At 47.3% G+C, this 18,684-nt stretch overlaps 1 protein-coding gene across 5 annotated transcripts in view; it reads right to left on the bottom strand.

Annotated features, from left to right (window-relative positions):
* The window catches only part of Armc9 (armadillo repeat containing 9), a 136,744-nt gene that overhangs the window by 79,972 nt on the left and 38,088 nt on the right, over positions 1–18,684 (bottom strand). For all 5 annotated transcript variants that reach the window (XM_028876222.2, XM_037210043.1, XM_028876225.2 and 2 more), the window contains exons 10-16: positions 17,066–17,100; positions 15,686–15,797; positions 13,399–13,491; positions 8,758–8,848; positions 7,156–7,279; positions 4,742–4,881; positions 2,875–2,951 (exon numbers count right to left, since the gene is read on the bottom strand). In XM_028876222.2, coding sequence (XP_028732055.1) covers positions 2,875–2,951; positions 4,742–4,881; positions 7,156–7,279; positions 8,758–8,848; positions 13,399–13,491; positions 15,686–15,797; positions 17,066–17,100 — 672 coding nt within the window. The remainder of the gene's footprint in view (positions 1–2,874; positions 2,952–4,741; positions 4,882–7,155; positions 7,280–8,757; positions 8,849–13,398; positions 13,492–15,685; positions 15,798–17,065; positions 17,101–18,684) is intronic.

Genomic DNA, 18,684 nt, shown 5'->3' with positions numbered 1-18,684 from the left:
GTGTATTTTCTAGCATCCTGGTCACCCAGATCAGAAACTTGGGAGTCACCATGGATTCTGCTATTTATTCCCAATATTTCCTCTCTGGCCCTTGCTTCCCTGTGGTGGCATTCCTGCTGAGCTGCACCTGGCCTGGCTCCAGAGAGCAGCACCTGGCCCCAAACCGTCTTTTGTTTAGCAGACATCTTTTGTTTCCCTTGCTGCCCTCTAAGTGAATCTTGTCTCAGAAGTTTCCCAAGGATACAAAGGTCTATGCAAAACTTGGTTCAGGAAACCCGGAAAACCTGGTACCTGACAAATCGAGGAATTTGCACTTGGCATTGTATTGTTGGGAGTCCCTTTCAGGTTGTTTTGAGCACATGGAAATTAACTGGCTAAACTGTATTGGAGAGAAATAAAACTGCCCTAGGTGAGGGGATAGTGCTTCAGTCCTTCCAGGCTGGACCCCCCTACAGCCATGAAAGGCTAGATTCATTCTTAAGATGCCTGAGTCTTCATTCCACGGACCCGCGTGAACCCACACGCCCGTGCCAGGACACTCATCTGCTGCTTCTGTCCTTGCTCAGATGTCACTGTCATAACTGAGGATACACTGTCTCTAAACTAGACCCCACTTCTGAAGTTTGCCCTGTGATCCAACTACCATGCAGCTGAGCCTTCTTGCCTATTCAATTTGACAGGAACCACTTTCTCCATACCCCCAAAATACTAATGTGCACACAAGTACAAGCATCTTTTTCCTGATGACCCTGGGTCTCATCTTTCAAGACCAGGGTTATCTAACACAGGATACACAGGGGCAACTTTTGTCTGCTGCACCCCCACTTTTCCAGAATACACGTGTGCATTTAAGTAAGTACTTTTTTTTTTTTTTAAACAAGGTTTTTGTTTGTTTTTTTTGTTTTCTGTTTGTTTTTTAAGACAGGGTTTCTCTGTATAGCTTTTGGAGCCTGTCCTGGAACTCACTTTGTAGACCAGGCTGGCCTCGAACTCACAGAGATCCACCTGCCTCTGTCTCCCGAGTGCTGGGATTAAAGGCGTGCACTACCGCCCAGCTGTACCTTTTCTTTTTGAGACAGGCATGCTTCAATTTGTTATGGAGCTGATGATGAGCTTGACCTTCTGACTCTCCTTCCTCTACCTCCCAAGTCCTAGGGTGCCTGGTTTATGAGGCCCTGGGGATTGAAGGCATGGCTTTGCGCCTGCTGGACAAGGTTCTATTGCTTTTAAGCAAAGGCACTGGTGCCCGCTGACGAGGAGAACCTACTCCTCTGGGCTAAGGCATTTGCATCCATTAAGTCTCAGAAAGACTGTGGCTCCTGCAGCGCTCACCTGCCTGCACTGAACATAATGAAGAAGAGACTCAGGGAGCCATGAGCCAGGACTGAAGTTGTGAAAAACTTGCTGGCTTTGAAATATAGAAGGCCCAGCGTGAACTCTAACAGCCACCTAATGTCAGTGAGGCAGTGCTGCTGTAGGAGAATGTAGCTGTCCATGAAAAGAACCAGACCAGAGCTGCCCGCTTGAAATGGGAACAGATGCAGGGCAACCTAATGCTCTTCTTGATCCAAAGGTCCTGCCAATCATGCCTGCTGAAAGATGTCCTGTGTTGACACATGTCTAATTTGGGTTGAGCTCCAGTGCAGGGGCAGAGTGTTGCCATCAGCCCAGTACTCTGGAGGCTGAGGGAAGGGAATTGCAAGTTTGAGGCCAGCTGGGGATATGGAGAGAGTTTTGGCCAGGCTGGACTTCTGTAAGATGCTATTATTTCTGGAAAAATATTTGTAAGAGATGAATCACCTGTACCCACGATTTTGTTAACTTATCATATTTTAAAATGGCTAGGAAACTTATAAAGTAACACCAGCTGTGTGGTAATGGGGTCATTCTGGAGGGCAACTTGATCCCTGTATATGCTGTGAGCTGGCAGCCACAAGGGCCACATGTCCCATGGCAGCTCAGTGTGTGTGTTTACCATAGGACAACTGTATCAGCAGAGCTGCGACCATCACAGGCCTGCCCGTGAGAAATAAGGTGTGTGCCAGGACACAGTGAAAGCCGGGATACTGCGGCACTGAGACCCATGAAACAACAGAGAAATGTCACCAAATGCCAGAGGACAATCATCAACTGATGAGCTCTAGGTTGGAGTATCTTTTATGCAAAGTAAGTCCACACAAACACAGCGCCAAAGATACTTAAGGGCACACGCGTCCACAGACTGACATTAAAGGGTAGAGGAGACAGGAGGAGTGTTAATGTCAGGGGATGAACCCAGGACTGATAGGTGACACCAGAAAGTGAGGAGGGACAAGGACCTGGCTGGATCAGTGGGGGCAGGGCACCAGAAAGTGAGGAGGAAGATGTTTGAGACTATACGAGATGCAAAGTTCCTTACGAACATGGTTAGAGGACGGGTTGGGGAGTCTTAACAGACGCTTGCTTTACAGGCAGAATGGCCTGAGTTCAGATCCCTAGAACCCACGTAAAAGCAGGGCAGGCGTGGTGGCACCCATAATCCCAGCACTTGGGAGGCAAGCTGGCTAGCCAGGCTAGCAGAACAGGAGAGCTCGGGGGTCCATGCTCTCGTGATCTTGCCTTGTAAATAAAGTGGAGAGCAATGAAGGAAGACACCCAGTATCAAATTCAGGCTTTCACGGACATCCACACACATGTGCACTCACACACAAGTCAACACACACACCATTGCACTTGCACGCACACACACACAGAGAGAACCCTCAAATACAGGAAGGAATGTATGTTGAATACAGCAACTGCCCAAAGCCAGCCCCTTGCCTTTGAGGTCACAAGCACCCAGGTCACCAGTACAGTTCCCCAATCCACCCCAGGGCAAGCAGCTCCGCTGAGTACCTCGTGGTTCTCATGGCCAAGGAGGTCTGAAAGGACTCTCAGCACGAGTCCCGCCACTTTGGCACACGTGTTCTTTCCTGCGGGAAGCAAGGGAAGGAAAACAGTCAGGTCAAGGGAGCTGTGTGACGAGCTAGTCAGTCACTCTGAGCCTCACTCTTCTCCTTTTAAAAATGGATTATTATGCTGGTGGGCTTGGTGGCACATGCTTATAATTCAGGGAGGCAGAGACAGGAGGGTCTCTGTGAGCTCAAGGCCAGCCTGGTCTACAGGATAGCTAGGACTACATAGAGAGCCCCGATCTCAAACAAACAAACAAATTATATATATATACACACATTATTAGCACCTGCCAAAAAGGCAAAAAGTGACGCACATAAATAAGAACTTATGGTTGGCCGTGACAACAGTCCAAGTCTAATGTGCTATATGGACTCTGTGTCACCTAACACACGACCAAGCTGACGACAGGAAAGGGGGGGTGAAAAGCAGTGGGAGCTGGCTCACACAGGGACCAGAGCAGAAGACTGAGCAGCAGTCTTACTCAGGGAACAGACACTCGTGGGGAGCATGAAGCTCTGCAGATGGGGGAGAGTGGGCAAGCGGCTGAGCCAGCAGACTTCTCACCTACCTTCCTCACAGACCCTAGGGGATGGAGACAGCCCAGCGAGTGAGGGCCTCTTCTAAGGCATCGCATACTGCGCGTGACAGAGTGTCTGAAAGGCTGATGTGTGTACAGAAGCTGAAACTCCCATCTCTGTTGAGTGGGTAAGCATTTGCTGTTTGTTTTGAGGGATTTTGCTTTGGCTTTTGAGACAAGGTCAGCCCAAGTCAGCCTCCAATTTGCAGTAAGTATAACCAAGGGTGACCTTGAACTTGCAATCCTGTCTCCACCTTCTGAGTGCTGGAATTACAGGCATGCACCACCATGCCTAGTTTACACGTACTGGGGAGGGAACTAGGGCTTTACACAAGCCAGACAAGCATTCTATCCACTGAACTACACTCCCAAAAGGTAAGAAGCAGCTTTCGGTGCCCTTGTGAGATGGAGAACACCGAGCAGACAGCATGACTTAATGTCTCCGCTCCTGCCGCCAACTTCACCCCAGAGGATGCTGGGAACACACCTCTCTGTCCTCAGTGGCAGTGATCATAACTCTTAACTTCCTACCTTTGAAAAGTGCAACAAAGCTGACAGAAATGTGACTGGCTTTGCCCCGCTCCTCAGAGGGCACCGTATAAACACGAAACTGCACACAGATTCTTTCCAAGGGTAACACGGTATTTTGGTTTTAAGGGCTGGATAGCTTCATGCCTAGCTAGAATCACTTTACTCACCCCTCTCCTAAGTTCTCCATAAGGGAGAAAAAAGGAAGCCTTACTGGGCTAGTGGGAATGAGATGTGTGGGCAGCTCTCTGCCCAGCCATGCTCCATGCCAGGGCATGTGTATCTGGGTGTGTGCATGTGTATCTGGGTGTGTGCATGTGTATCCGGGTGTGTGCATGTGTGTCTGGTGTGTGCATGTGTATCTGGTGTGTGCATGTGTATCTGGGTGTGTGCATGTGTATCTGGGTGTGTGCATGTGTATCCGGGTGTGTGCATGTGTATCTGGGTGTGTGCATGTGTATCCGGGTGTGTGCATGTGTATCTGGGTGTGTGCATGTGTATCTGGGTGTGTGCATGTGTATCTGGGTGTGTGCATGTGTATCTGGGTGTGTGCATGTGTATCCGGGTGTGTGCATGTGTATCCGGGTGTGTGCATGTGTATCCGGGTGTGTGCATGTGTATCTGGGTGTGTGCATGTGTATCCGGGTGTGTGCATGTGTATCTGGGTGTGTGCATGTGTGGAGGGCGGGAGGGCTGTAACACCTGCACTTCGAAGGCAGAGGTTCATGAGCAAAGCCACAGAGTACTCCAGTGTGTAGTCAGACAGGCAGTCGGGCTCCTTCAGAAGGTCGATCAGCCAGAAGATGAGGCCGTCACGAATCATCGCAGTCTGCAGTGGGCGCCTAAGAGGAAACAACCTTATCAGCTGAATTAACTGGCAAGGGACTTTCCATGGAAGAGTACCACGGTGCAAATGGGGATCAATGGAGCTATGAAAGACAGACTCTGGGGAACACCCTTCAGCCCATTCAACTAGGACAACAAAACTTCTTTTGAAATTTTTAAGGACCAATACTTTAAAGAATGATTGAGCAGTAAGAAGGGCCTCCCACTTGAAAGTCTCCTTTTCAATAGCTAAAGCTAGCAGACTTCTACTTCAAGCACGTAAATATCATTAATAGCTTTGGCTTACTTGACCCAGGCAAGAGGCCACAGAAATATTACTCTGAAAAAAAATCAATTTGGAGGGGCTCATCTTACATGATTCCATGCGCTGGACATGCACAAGATGGAGCTACAGAAGAGATATGGGATGCTGTCTAGGGCTGGGATGGAATGAAGGTTGGCAACAATTAGTGTGGACTTTTTTCTATCGACATAGAAATGCTCTAAAATTAGGACTGGTAAAATGATTAGTGGGTAAGGGCCTGCAGCCAAGCCTGATGGCCCGAGTTTGATCCCTAGGACCCACACGGTGGAAGGAGAGAACCAATCCCTACGAATCGTCCTCTTGCCTCCATAGTCACACATACAAACAAACAAATAAATGGGAAATAGGTTCTACTCTCAGGTTGTGATGGCTGCAGAACTCTGCACATTTGTGAAAACCAGACTTGTCCAATTATGACGGTGACCTCTGGGACTGGAGAGATACTCAGCTGTTGAAAGTACTTGTTGCTTTTGCAGAGGACCTAGGTTCATTTCTCAGCGCCCACATATAGCTCAGAACCATATGTGTAACCCCTGTTCCAGGGGATCAGAGCCCTCTTCTGACAGCTAACATGTGTTACATACATGCTGTACATACATACATATAGGCAAAACACTCATATGTATAAAATGAAAGTTTTTTTTTTTTTTTTTTTTTTTTTTTTTTTTTTTTTTTTTTTTTTTTTTTTTTAGAAACAAGGTTCCACTATGTAGCCTTGGTTGGCTGGGGCTCACTATGTAGACCAGGCTGGCCTTGAACTCATTAGAGCTCTACCTGCCTCTGCCTCCCAATTGCTGAGATTAAAGGCCTGTGCTACCATACCCAGCTAAGCTGTTGTTTGTTTGTAAAAAGTTCTCTAAGAAGACACTAGATCTGGTTCAAAAAGAACATGAAGGGCTGGATAGATGGCTCAGTGGTTAAGAGCACCTGCTGCTCTTTCCGAGGACTCTGGTCCAGTTCCCAGCAACTACATGGCAGCTCACAGTCATCTGTAACTCCAGTTCCAGAGATACAACACTCTCTTGACCTCCAGGGGCACCAGGCATGTGCATGGTACACAAACATACATGCAGGCAAAACCCTCATACACATAACATAAATTTAAAAAGAAATACTTAAAAACAAAACAAAACAAGGCTTTTAAGTTCTAATGTAGCACTTCGAGGACTGTGGGTGGGCTCCTGGGAGGTGCACAAGGAGCAAGGCTCCCACAGAACTAATGGGAGCAACTTGACTCTGTGTGTTTATCCTTACACCAAGCACCTGGTTGGCACTAACCGGATACCAGGTAGGGAAGGCAATGCTGCACTCACTGTACTGTCTTCCTCCATCCCCAGCAGCCTTGAACAGCAGAGCTTAGAGAGGAGTTTCTAGCTCTGCTGTGGGATGGTCTGTATGGCACATGTGTTGCTCTGATTGGTCAATAAATAAAACACTGATTGGCCAGTGGCTAGGCAGGAAGTATAGGCGGGACTAACAGTGAGGAGAAAAGAAAGAACAGGAAGGCAGAAGGAGTCACTGCCAGCCGCTGCCAGGACAAGTCGCATGTAAAGATGCCAGTAAGCCACGAGCCACGTGGCAAGGTATAGATTTATGGAAATGGATTAATATAACATATAAGAACAGTTAGCAAGAAGCCTGCCATGGCCATACAGTTTTTAAGCAATATAAGTCTCTGTGTTTACTTGGTTGGGTCTGAGCGGCTGTGGGACTGGCGGGTGACAAAGATTTGTCCTGACTGTGGGCCAGGCAGGAAAACTCTAGCTACATAGCTCTACCATGGAAAGTCATCTAACTTCTCATAAGTGTTAACAGAAAGATACCATTTATATCCTAGGATGCCATGAGAATCCAGGAGAAAGTAAGTAAGTGGTGGTTCTCAAACACACAACACACACACACACACACACACACACACACACACACACACACACACACCAGCCTGAACTCACAGGCAGAGACTGACCTGAGGCTGAACTTCTGTAAGGCCCCAAGGACATTCTCACGAGTGATGACATCCTTGTCTTCCTCCTTCAGCCTTCCCTCCAGCATCCGGAGTACCTTTGTGTTCTGGGCTAGGTAGAGTCGACCTACGATGTGCCAGAGATGAAAATGAGAAAGATGTAAAGAATTAATCTAGTGTGCACTAAGGCCACTTTCTAGTAAAGATATGCACAGGATACACTAGAAAGTTCTAGAAGAAATTGTTAAAATGTACTTTTTCTGAGCCATATGTGGTGGTACATGCCTGTAATCTCAGTACTAGGGGAGCCACAGCAGGGGGATTGCAAGTTCATGGCCAGGCTAGTACCTACATAGGGGGACGCTGTCTAAACACAGAAGTCTTCTCAAGCAATGGTCTGACCAATAGAAAGCCTTTCTTCCTGTAAGCCTGAACATGAGCCACCACCACAGTCTGTGGCATCCTGGACCTGAAGGACCTACAAGGGAAAAAGAGGAACAGAACTACACTGTGGCCCCCGGACCTTTGCAAGGGAGGTAGCCAAGCACTGCTTCGGCCACGCTCTCCTGTTCCTCACGGACATGCTCAGAGCCCGATGGAGGTGGGGCCCCGTCTGGGACACCTTCACAAGTAAATCTCTGTAGATCTCTGCACTGACACTAATTTGAGATGAATGGTTCTCAGTGCACACACTGGCTTATAATAAGTGTTTGCAAATGAATGGAATAATGAATTAAATGAACATGTTGAATATCATGTATTATAACCTGAAAACTCTTTTTATTCACATTAAAAACACCTCAAGTGGGGCTGGGTGTGGTGGTGCACAACCCCAGGCCTGGAAGCAAAGGCAGGTCCTGTGAGGACAAGGTCAGCCTGGGCTACACAGAAGGACCTAGTTTCAACAATGATTAAAGAACAAAACAACAACAAAACCTCAAACAAATAAGACTGTAAGGAACCTATCCTGGGTGTGTGCGGTGTGCGTGAGATGTACTTGGTGACTGTGGGTGCCAATGCATATACATGTAGGTTAGAGGACACTTTTCAATGGTCAGGTCTTTCCTTCCACCAATGCTGGGATCCACATCTGACCTGTTAGTGGGTTCTAGGGATCAAACTCAGGTTGTCAGGCATACACAAGAGCTTTTACTAACTGAGCTGTTTCACCTGCCCTGATAATGGTCCTTTGTAAAGCTGACTTTTATTCCGTTACAATGTCGATTATTTCTGAGGTTTCCAAGTTCTTTAACGCCGGGAGGGGTGGTGCAGCGCTCGCTGGGACAGGCCCCACTTGTGTCACCAGACTGACTTTGGCAAGCAGGGATTACAGAGAAGGTATTTCCTCTTATGCAGTTAAAAACAGTTTAAATGAGAGTTACAAAATCTTACATATTGTAAAATCAACTCCAAAGGCAAGAAAATTTGCTCTGATAGAAACTTGGGCAATTATCTTAAGAACTAATTTTCACAAGAGATGTTAGAAGAACAGAAATAAAATGAGGAGACCTGGGCTACTTTAAGCAAGCCTGGGAAACACTGATTTCACAGGGATGCCCGTGGCTTTGCCGGGCTGTTCTGCCCGGAGGGAAGATGTCACCTCACCTTCAGCCAGGGATGCCAGGGCATTGATGAGCCTGGCCATGTACTGGCGCACAGCCTCGCTCTTGGAGTGCAGCAGCTGCAGCACGCTCCTCTGCAGGGAACAACCATTGAGAGAAACAGTGAGCTAGGGCGCGGGGAAGGGGCAGATGCCCCCATGCCTGACTGACTAGAGGAAAACAGCTGCAGCCACAGTTCACCTGCAGCTCCTGATGGCCAAACGATACTTGCTGAGACTTGGCAAAAGGAAGCCGCCTAAAGTTCCAAGTTCAATGGATTAAGAATGCTGAGCAGCTAGAACAGCGGGCTCAGTGGCTGCTGCTGTTGCCGGCTTTCCAGGTGAGACAAGCACACAGCTAATTCAGCTCCCTCCAGACAGGACAGGACGACAGGAAATGGCTTTTTTAAAGACACAATTCCTGAACAGCTGATTAATGCCATGAGAAATGTTACTCATACAGGACAAATGCCCTGAGTTCCTCCACTTATGCTTCAAAACGCTGAAGAGTTAGGGACAAAGCAGGGACAATACAGACAGACAAACAGAAACAAAGTGGCCAGATGGCATGGTGCTGTCCCTGTGATCTCCAGCACAGGGACAGGGAGGGAGCATTATCACAAGAGGCTAACACAGGGTCTCCGCATCAGGGCACACCAGGTTCCCATGAGCAGAAAGCTACCAAACTGCAGACAGGAAGCCATCATGATGGTGCATGCTTGTCACCCAGCTCTTGGGAGGCAGCGGTAGGACAATCTCCAGTTTGAGGTCAGTCCAGGTTATAGCAAGATATTCTCAAAACCAGTGGCTGCAGGGCTGGAGACGGCTCAGCAGTTAAGAGTGCAGAAGACCTGGGTTGGGCTCCTAGTGCCCACATGCCAGCCATCAACCATGAATAACTTCGATTCCAGAGGATCAGATGCCCTCTTCTGACCTCCTCAGACCCTGCATACACATGGTGAACATACAGACAGACAGACAAACATTCATGTACACGCACACACAATTAAAAACAATAATTCTTAAAAACAAACAAACAAACCAGTGTCTGGAATGTAACTTAGTGTAGAGCGCTAGGAAAACCCTGTGTTCAGAAAGCGGGGTGGAGGGGAGGAGGCTGGAAGGAGAACGTCAGCTCAGGAGAGAGGAACAAGGAGGCGTCAGTACAAGTTTGGGGAAGCAAGACTCCTGTACGGTAGCTCTGTGTGCTATGTAGAGTGCTCCAACTGAACCGGGCCGAGTGAAATGGCCACAAGCCATCCCCCAAATGTCAACTACCTTTGTACCATCTTTACTGAGGCAAATTTTCACCGTAGTGTACAGTCCAGAGAACTTACAGATCATCAGCGCACAGCCTGAAGAGTGTTCACAAGTGAACATGTGGTAACGGGCAACCAAGTACAGAAGCCACATTCCCACAGCCCAGAGACGCTCCAGGACACCCTTCCAGACAGTTCTCTCCCGGCTTCTAACATACATTAACTCTTGCCTTGTGTTTTGTTTTGCGCGCGCGCGCGCGTGCGTGTGTGTGTGTGTGTGTGTGTGTGTGTGTGTGTGTATGTGTGTGTGCGCACACACAAATGCATGCATATGGAGCCCAAAGATGTCTTCCTCAGTCACTCTCCAGCTTATTTTTGAGACAGAGTCTCTCACGGAGCCTGAAACTCGCTGACTGGCTAGACTGGCTGGCCAACAAGTCCCTGGGACCCTCTTGTCTCTGCCTCCCCTGCACTGGGATTACAGGAACGGATCACAGCACCCAGCCAGACTGCCTACCTGCTTCTTTTTAACATGGGTGCTGGAAAGCCAGGCTTGTGTTCCACTTTGCCAAATGAACCATCTGCCCACATTTCAGATGTAAGGACCAACCAATATCTTATAGAAAAGCTCATAATAGAATGATCTGCACACAGGAGGTGCTCCTGGATGTCAGATTTCTTCCTTTCTTCCCCTTAGTGGGAGTTACACTGGCTTCTCTGGAGTTATACTTAAATTATTTTTAATATTCAGCTTTAAAGTAGACAGACAGCCTGGGTTCCACTACTTTTTTTTTTTTTTTTTTTGAAATTTTTTTTTTTTTTCTGAACTATGTAGTCAGCTGTCTCACTCGCAGAGATCCTGCTTGCTCCGATGCTGATTAAGGTGTGCACACCGCAACTACTTATTTTTTTATGTGCAGCAGTTTTAATTTTACAGGGGATTACAGTTAAGAAATTGCGGGCTGGAGAGATGGCTCAGAGGTTAAGAACACCGACTGCTCTTCCAGAGGTCCTGAGTTCAATTCCCAGCACCCACATGGTGGCTCATAACCATCTGTAATCAGATTTGGCGCCCTCTTCTGTATACATAATAAATAAATAAATCTTAAAAAAAAAAAAAAAAAAAACATAAAAAAAAAAAAGAAATTGCATGAATCTCAGAAGAAACTCTGAACTTTAGATTTTTTAAAAAAAGTTTGAAACTGTATTAGACTATGGGGACTTTTGAAGTAGGACTGAATGTATTTTTGCATTATGATATGGCTATAAGCCTTTGGGGGCCAGGGAGTAGAATGTGATGAATTGAAAGAAAATAGCCTCCAAAGGGAGTAGCACTATTAGGAAGTTTGGCCTTGCTGGAGTAGGTGTGGCTCTGTTGGAGGAAGTGTGTCACTGTGGGGATGGGCTTTGAGGTCTACCATGCTCAAGCTATGCTCAGTGTGGTACACAGTTCACTTCCTATTGCCTGTGGATCAAAATGTAGAACCCTCAGCTCCTTCTTCAGCTCCTTCTCTAACACCAGGTCTGCCTGCATGCCACCATGTCCTGCCATGATGATAATGGACTAAACCTCTGAAACTGTAAACCATCCCATTAAATGTTTTCCCTTATAAGAGTTGCAGTGTTCATGGTGTCTCTTCACAGCAATAGAAACCCTAACTAACACGGTATTATACTGTAATTTTTAAAAGTTGAGATAGTGGCATCTCTTCCTTCCTTCCTTCCTTCCTTCCTTCCTTCCTTCCTTCCTTCCTTCCTTCCTTCCTTCCATTCCTTCCCTTCTTTCTCTTTAGACAGGGTCTATGTAGCCCTAGCTATCCTGGATTCACTATGTAGACCTTTGCTTCCTTCATCCCAAGATTGGTTTGATAGCTATTCCTTTATAAAAGAAAGGAAAGGGGATGCAACCTAGAAGTTTCTAAAGTACTGGAAGTTTCTATTTCTTTATATTCTGAGCCTGGCCTTTAATGGCTGAGCCATCTCTCCAGCCCAAGTTTCTGTTTCTTAACCTGGGTGATGGAAAAACAACTTCAAAATTTTCAAATATTCTCTATATTCATCCTTGTGGATAATAAGTGGAACTATGAATCTGGAAAGACAACAGTCCTTGAATTAAGGAAGTGTGCTCTTCAGATGCACACATAATGCTGAAGAGCTAGAACTGTTGGGTGTGTACAGTGTGAAATAAGTTCCTTCAGGTTGATGACGCTACACACTAAACTTTGAGAACCATTAAGGGAGAAATAACTAGACAACCAGTTCAAGAGCCCAATCCATTTTGAAATCATGGTGGCCCAGCATCTGCATTACCAAGGAGTCTTCCTACCCTGCAAACTGCCCAGTACCTTTAGAGAACTCAAGGTCATTCCTTCTTAGAAACAAAACAAGGCTGGGGATGAGTTGTTGGTAGAGCGCTTTCTAGTATGCACGAAGCCCTAAATTCAATGCCCACACTGTGTACATTAGCCATGGGCACAAGCCTATAATCCCAGGCTTCGGGAGGTTGTAGAGGCAGGAAGTTCACAAGTTCAAGGTCATCTTCAGCCCACATAGTAAATTTGAAGGCAGCCTGGACTATGTAAGACTCTAACACAGGGGTTGGAGAAATGGCTCAGCAGTTAAGAGCACTGACGAGGTGTTCTTCCAGAGGACAGGGTTCAATTCCCAGCACCCACTGGGGGTTCACAACTGAACTGGTTCCAGGCGATCCGACACTGCCTTCTGGCCTCCATGGGCAGTGCATACATGTGATGCACATACGTACATGCAGGTGTAAAATGCCCATACAATAAGGTATTTAAAAAAAAATCTTTAAAAAAAAAAAAGACTCTGTGGGGCAGTGGTAACATACATCTTTAATCCCAGCACTTGGGAGGCAGAGGCAGGCGGATCTCTGAGTTCAAGGCCAGCCTGGTCTACAGAGTGAGTTCCAAGACAGCAAGGACTAAACAGAGAAACTCTATCTTAAAAAAACAAAACAAAACAAAAAAAAAACCTAACACAAACCCCACCACCAACACAAAACAATCAATAAAACAAGTAACAACGGACTTGAAGGAACTACATTCTTCAATGGCTTCAGAGACTGTGGCACTGAGACAAAAAACACCATTGCGACCCACTGACTTGGAAAACGGAGCACAGCTCAAGTGGGAGGAGCGAAGAGGGCGGGAAGACTAGCAGAAGGGAGCTGTGGCGCCTCCAAGCCACCGGCCGGTTCGGAACTCTCCAGAATTGAAGAGCAGATCAAGAGGCGAACACAGACCTCGAGCAGCTGATAAGCTCACACTGCAAGGCCAGCACACCGACAGTGTCCACAGAAAGCAAAGCCTCATGTCTGCTACGGTCCTTCCCTACCGCGGAAGGCCCTGGCCACCTCTTACCGACCTGGTTGTGGCTGTGACAATCCAAGAGGTCATTGCTGACATAGGCTTGCAGGACTGTCTCCCTCTGCTCTCCAGGGTGGGACGTGGTCAAGCGCTGCAAAGAAAAACCCAAGTAGCAAACTCCTACAGAGGCCAGAGCTAGGCCCTGCAGGGCGGGCGGACGGTCAAGCAGCAGGGAGGTGAGTGTGTGTGGAAGGGCGGGGGGGGGGTGGGGGAGTGGTCCAGTCAGAAAGTGGGGCCCAGGCTACCTCTAGAAGACTCTCAGTGACCCGATCCAAAAGGACCAATGGGCAATGGAGGTGGGGAGGCAGATGGGAGAGAGAGAGGCTGGCTAGCTGGTTAGAATTTGGGAAGCCATTAAATCTGATACGGTGCCATATGAATTTGTGTGCTACCCACAGGGGAAGAAGAAGTTTGTGTGGTGTGCAGGTGCACATGGCTGCTGTGTGCAGCTTTGTTAGGACGGGAGAAAGTTGTGTGTGTGGCACGAGCAAATTGCTTTTCAGGGAAAAAAAGTCTTAAATAAATACCCTGAGGCTCAGAATCTGCTTCTGTCTGAGGACAAGCGTGGTGTGTTCAGAACATCCTGGTCTGCAGCATGGACCAAGGCCAAGCCAGAGTCAACAGACACAGCAGACAGGAGGAAGGAAAGGCCTTCAGAGGGAGGGCACGCTGCTAGCTGGCCTGATCACCACTATGTGGGGACTGCTAAAGGACGGTGCCAAGAGTGTCACATGGGGGAATTCTTGTGGAGCCAAGAGGCTGGCTGGGCACTGGAGAAGAACACAGGCAAAGCCATTGAGCAGCCGCATGCCTTCCTGATTATCTGTCAAAGTACCTGTTTTCTGTAGAAAGGGAGGCCCTGTCCCAGCAAGAGGCCCAGGGAGTGGACAGACTGAGCCATCGCTGGGTGGCAAACTCAGGCAACCAGGGTGAGTGTGGTAACACGAGAAGACACAAGCAAACCAGGGTGGGCAGCCCTGGTGACCACGCAGGCTGCCCACCCACCCTGGTCAGCAGGCCCTACAGGGTTCTCCCCTTGGGCCCCAAGTGTTCCTCATAGTTCCCATTGAGGCCCAGTCCAGATGCACCACCAGATGCTACGGACCAGGAGGACCGTTTCCACTCAGAGATGGTGAACTTGCTCAAAGAATTCTGAAGCAGTGTACCCCGAAATACGGGGATCCACACGGGAGATTGACACTCCTCTAGGGTGAGTCAGAATGGATCGTTTAGTGAAAGGCTCTGGCCAGTGATTCTCAAAGTGTAGTTCAGAGAACTCTGGGCATCCCAAAACTCTTTCGTGGACTCAGAAGGGACATGACTATTTTCCCAGTGACACTGAGATGGGTTCTGCCGTTCTTGATCACTTTCTCAGAGGCTGTGGAAGTGTGATACTGGCAAGTCTAACATAAAAGCGGGTTCTGAAGACCCTGGGGTCCTCCTCAAAGGCAAACCACGGAGACGGCTGAACAAGGACGCCACTCTTCATTCACTTCGTTTGTTGTTTGGAAACTAGTTACTGTTATTTGTGTTAACCGGTCATTTGTTAATTTTACAGGGAATGATACATTCTCCAGTTTTCTGTTTTAATTTATTTACACATTAGATAAAATCCATACAAACAAAACTCTTTGGGGTCTGCAATAATTTCTGAGAATGTAGAGGGGTCTGGAACACTTAAAAACCAACCACTGGCTGCAACTGATCAACCTAACTACTGAGGAATGGGAATCCTGATGAGGCCTATCCAGGGTGGTGAACTGGTCAGTACTTGTACCCAGGGGTCTCTGGAGTTGTGACTGGGTTTGGCTACATGCTCTAACTAACATGCAGGCCCCAAGCTGAATGTAGCACCTGACCAGGCAGGGCTGAATGGCAGGGGCAGCTGCCTTATCACACTGAAGCAACAGTAACGGACACCAGTACAGAGTGCTCAAGAATACGGCCGAGACCTAACTCAGAGCTGGTTTGCCTGCTGTGGGTAGGGGTGGAGCCTCACTATATAGCCCTGGTCTGGTCTGGATCCTGTTGTGCAGACCAGGCTGGCCCTGAACTTACGGAACGACACCTACCTCTGCCTTCTGCAAGCTAGGGGTAAAGGCCTGTGCTCCCACACCTGGCTGGAGAGGCTTTTAACCTCAGGTCTTGGTGGCAGGCAGCAGGAAAGGATTCTTAGCAAAGGGATTATGAGATACCACCCAAGTTACCAGGTAGCCAGCCAAGAAAAGCAGTGCTGGAGTTTTCTCTCTGGTTTTTGTTATTAACTTCAAGGGGAATGTACCTACCCAGCGCAGAGCCTGCAACAAGAAGGCTTTCAAGCGGTCACTGCCCCAGATCAAATCCTTCTTCAGTTTCTCATAATCCAGGGAGGGCAGTAATGGGACATCCTTCAACTTCCTGCTCAGCATCGCAAGTTCAAAGAGAAGGAAAAGGGCAAAGGGGCATGTCATTCCATCTGCCGAGCATCAAGATCTCTACTTAGACTCAAGCAACCAACAGCGGCCCAAACACCACCCCAACTGTGGGTTCCCAAAAGAGACAGAGCCTTCCCCTGGGAGCCTAGTGCCCAGGCCCCCACCCAGCTCAGCCAGCTCACCCCTGCTGAGGGATGGATTTTATGTAGTCTAAATTTATTTCTTCTTAGATTTCAATGGCATGCTAATTTTCTACAATAAGAAGAAATTGCATACTAGGTTTTGTTTTGTTTTAGTGTTCAAACAGGGTCCCCCTGTGTGGCCCGGGCTCACCCTCCCACCGCAGCCTCCCAGTGCAGTGATCACAGGCTTGTCACTCAAGTTTAACTCCCCACACCCAGGCCGACCTTTTGGCTTTCTAACTGCTCAGGGCTTGTGTAAAATACTAACACTGACATGTCTTGGGGGGCTGGAGAGATGGCTCAGCAGTTAAGGGCACTTGCTGCTCTTGCAGAGGACCCAGGTTCTATTCCCAGCACCAACATGGCAGCTCACAATCATCTGTAACTCCGATTTCAGGGGACCCAATACTCTGTTCAGGCCTCTGAAAACACTGTATGCATGTGGTGTACACAGGTAAGCTAGAACGCACATACACATAAATAACTATATCTTCAAAAGAGAATTTTTAAAAAGAAGTTTTGTAATCGTCAATTTACATCCTCAAAATTAATATAACAAACTGGGTGTTGTGGCTAATACTTCTAATTTCAGAACCTGGAGGCTGAGGCAGGAGAATAGAACTCATTTCTAAGAACACCATAGGAATAAGGCAACAGATTTTTGCTATTTAATGTTCTCTTACAAGAATCAATATTAAAAGATAATTCTAGTTTAGCATTATTTATGATCATTGGCATTTTCTTTCATATCAACATGTGGTTGAACGTTTAGTTAAACTATCTTGAATTCCAGTTTCACATATAGATAGGAATACGGAGCTGGAGAGATGGCTCTGTAATTAAGAGCACTGGCTGCTCTTCCAGAGGACCTGTGCTTGGTTCCCAGCACCCACATGGTGGCTCACAATCATGTCCAGGGTATACAATGCCATCTTCTGGCCTCTGCAGGCACCAGGCATGCAGGTGATGTACAGACATACATACAGGCAAAGCCCTCATACACATAAAATAAAAAGCAAATAAAATTTTAGAATACAATTAATAAAAACTCCTAAGAATGATTACTTACTCAGGTACCAAAGAGGCTCGTAACATGGTTGAGGCCTGAGGGGAGGGCAGGAGCAGAGAGACTGTGTTCAACACTGACGCAATGCATTAACCCCAGCCCCATCCAATAGCACATAAGCAGCCATCTGCAAAGTGTTTGGTGCAGCTGTGTCCCCCAAGGTCAGCCTGGCCTACAGAGGGAGTTCCAGGACAGCCAGGACTACACAGAGAAACCCTGTCTTAGAAAAAGAAAACAGAAAAAATTTACGGGGGCTGGAGAGATGCCTTAGTGATTAGGAGCACTGACTGCTCTTTCAGAGGACCCAAGTTCAATTCCCAGCACCCATGTGGCAGCTGGGAATTTATTTTATTTATTGTGCAATGCAGTATTTAATATGAGAATAAAGAGAATAAAGAAATGGAACCTGAGGTACGTGTATGACAACACAAACCAAAGGTAAAATAAAATTGTGACATTAAGAAATCTGAGTATAGACTGAACTGGTGTTGGGGATTCCTGTTGATTCTATTTATTTGTGTTGTTTATTTTTAATCTGTAGATGTTATTTATTTATTGGTAAGGCAGTGTTTGGAACTGGCTTCAAAGGACTTGGAGAGAAGAGGATAGGCAGAGCGTTTGCCTAGCACCCTCAGTTTGCAAAGAAAAAGGAAGAAAAGAAGAGGGTGGAATAAAGCAGACCTGAGAGAGAAAAACTAAACAGAGGAAAGAAAGGAACCAAGTCTATCAAATGTCATCAGTTCCTGAAGCCAGTGAGGGACACAGCGGGACTCTATCTCCTTAGGAGCTTTTGAAAATATGTCATTCACTCCCAACACTGGGCATCCAGAGACACCAGTCAGCACTTGACGAATGAATGAGGACTGACTCCCAAGAGTTACTCCAGAGACCCTGGCAGCAAAAGTAGCTACCACAGTTAGTCTTTCATTCTATTGGGCATAAATTTAATTCAGTAGTTATACACATTTCGATTGGCTTTGAAAATTATAAATCTATAAACTCAAGTTCCATTTGCTTTTGGGATACCATCTTACAAGGACTCCAATTTGCAGTAAGGCTTGTTAAGGAAGGGAATGGCTCAGTTGCCTTTAGCCTACTGGCTATGGGTGAGATAGGACCTCTGTTGGTCTTTTCTGTGTCGAACACACAGATTGCAAGCCCAGTGCCACTTTGAGATCTTTGGCAGCAATTAACCATGCAGCTCACACACGATTGAGCCGGTATAATAATGAGTATTCAGAGACGGGTAATGCCTGGGGGGCACTCACCAACCTAAGACAGAGCGCCTGTGTGGCCTGGGCAGGTGTCTCCATGACGGGTAAGGTGACCTGCTGACATTCCACGCAACCTAAGTCAGAAGCTCATTTTTTAGTAAAAGGGGGACCTGTATGGCCCTGGCCCCCGTTTTGGGTAAGTATTGCCTTGCTTGCTGACCTTGACCTTGATATCCTCCCTATGCTAATTCCCTGCCAGGTTCCACCCTCCTGAATGCTTAAGGGAAGTTCCTTGTCTGTGTATCCTGAGTAAAGGGTGTTAATAGCTTAGAGGCAAGATTGTAAAACATCGGTAGCAAACTTCTGCCCTTTGGGGTTCTCCCATTGTGCTGTAAGCCTGTATTTAAG

This window comes from Peromyscus leucopus, chromosome 13, assembly GCF_004664715.2.
Source record: "Peromyscus leucopus breed LL Stock chromosome 13, UCI_PerLeu_2.1, whole genome shotgun sequence".
In the NCBI taxonomy this organism is placed as follows: Eukaryota; Metazoa; Chordata; class Mammalia; order Rodentia; family Cricetidae; genus Peromyscus; species Peromyscus leucopus.
This window is presented reverse-complemented; position numbering and strand designations above follow the sequence as displayed.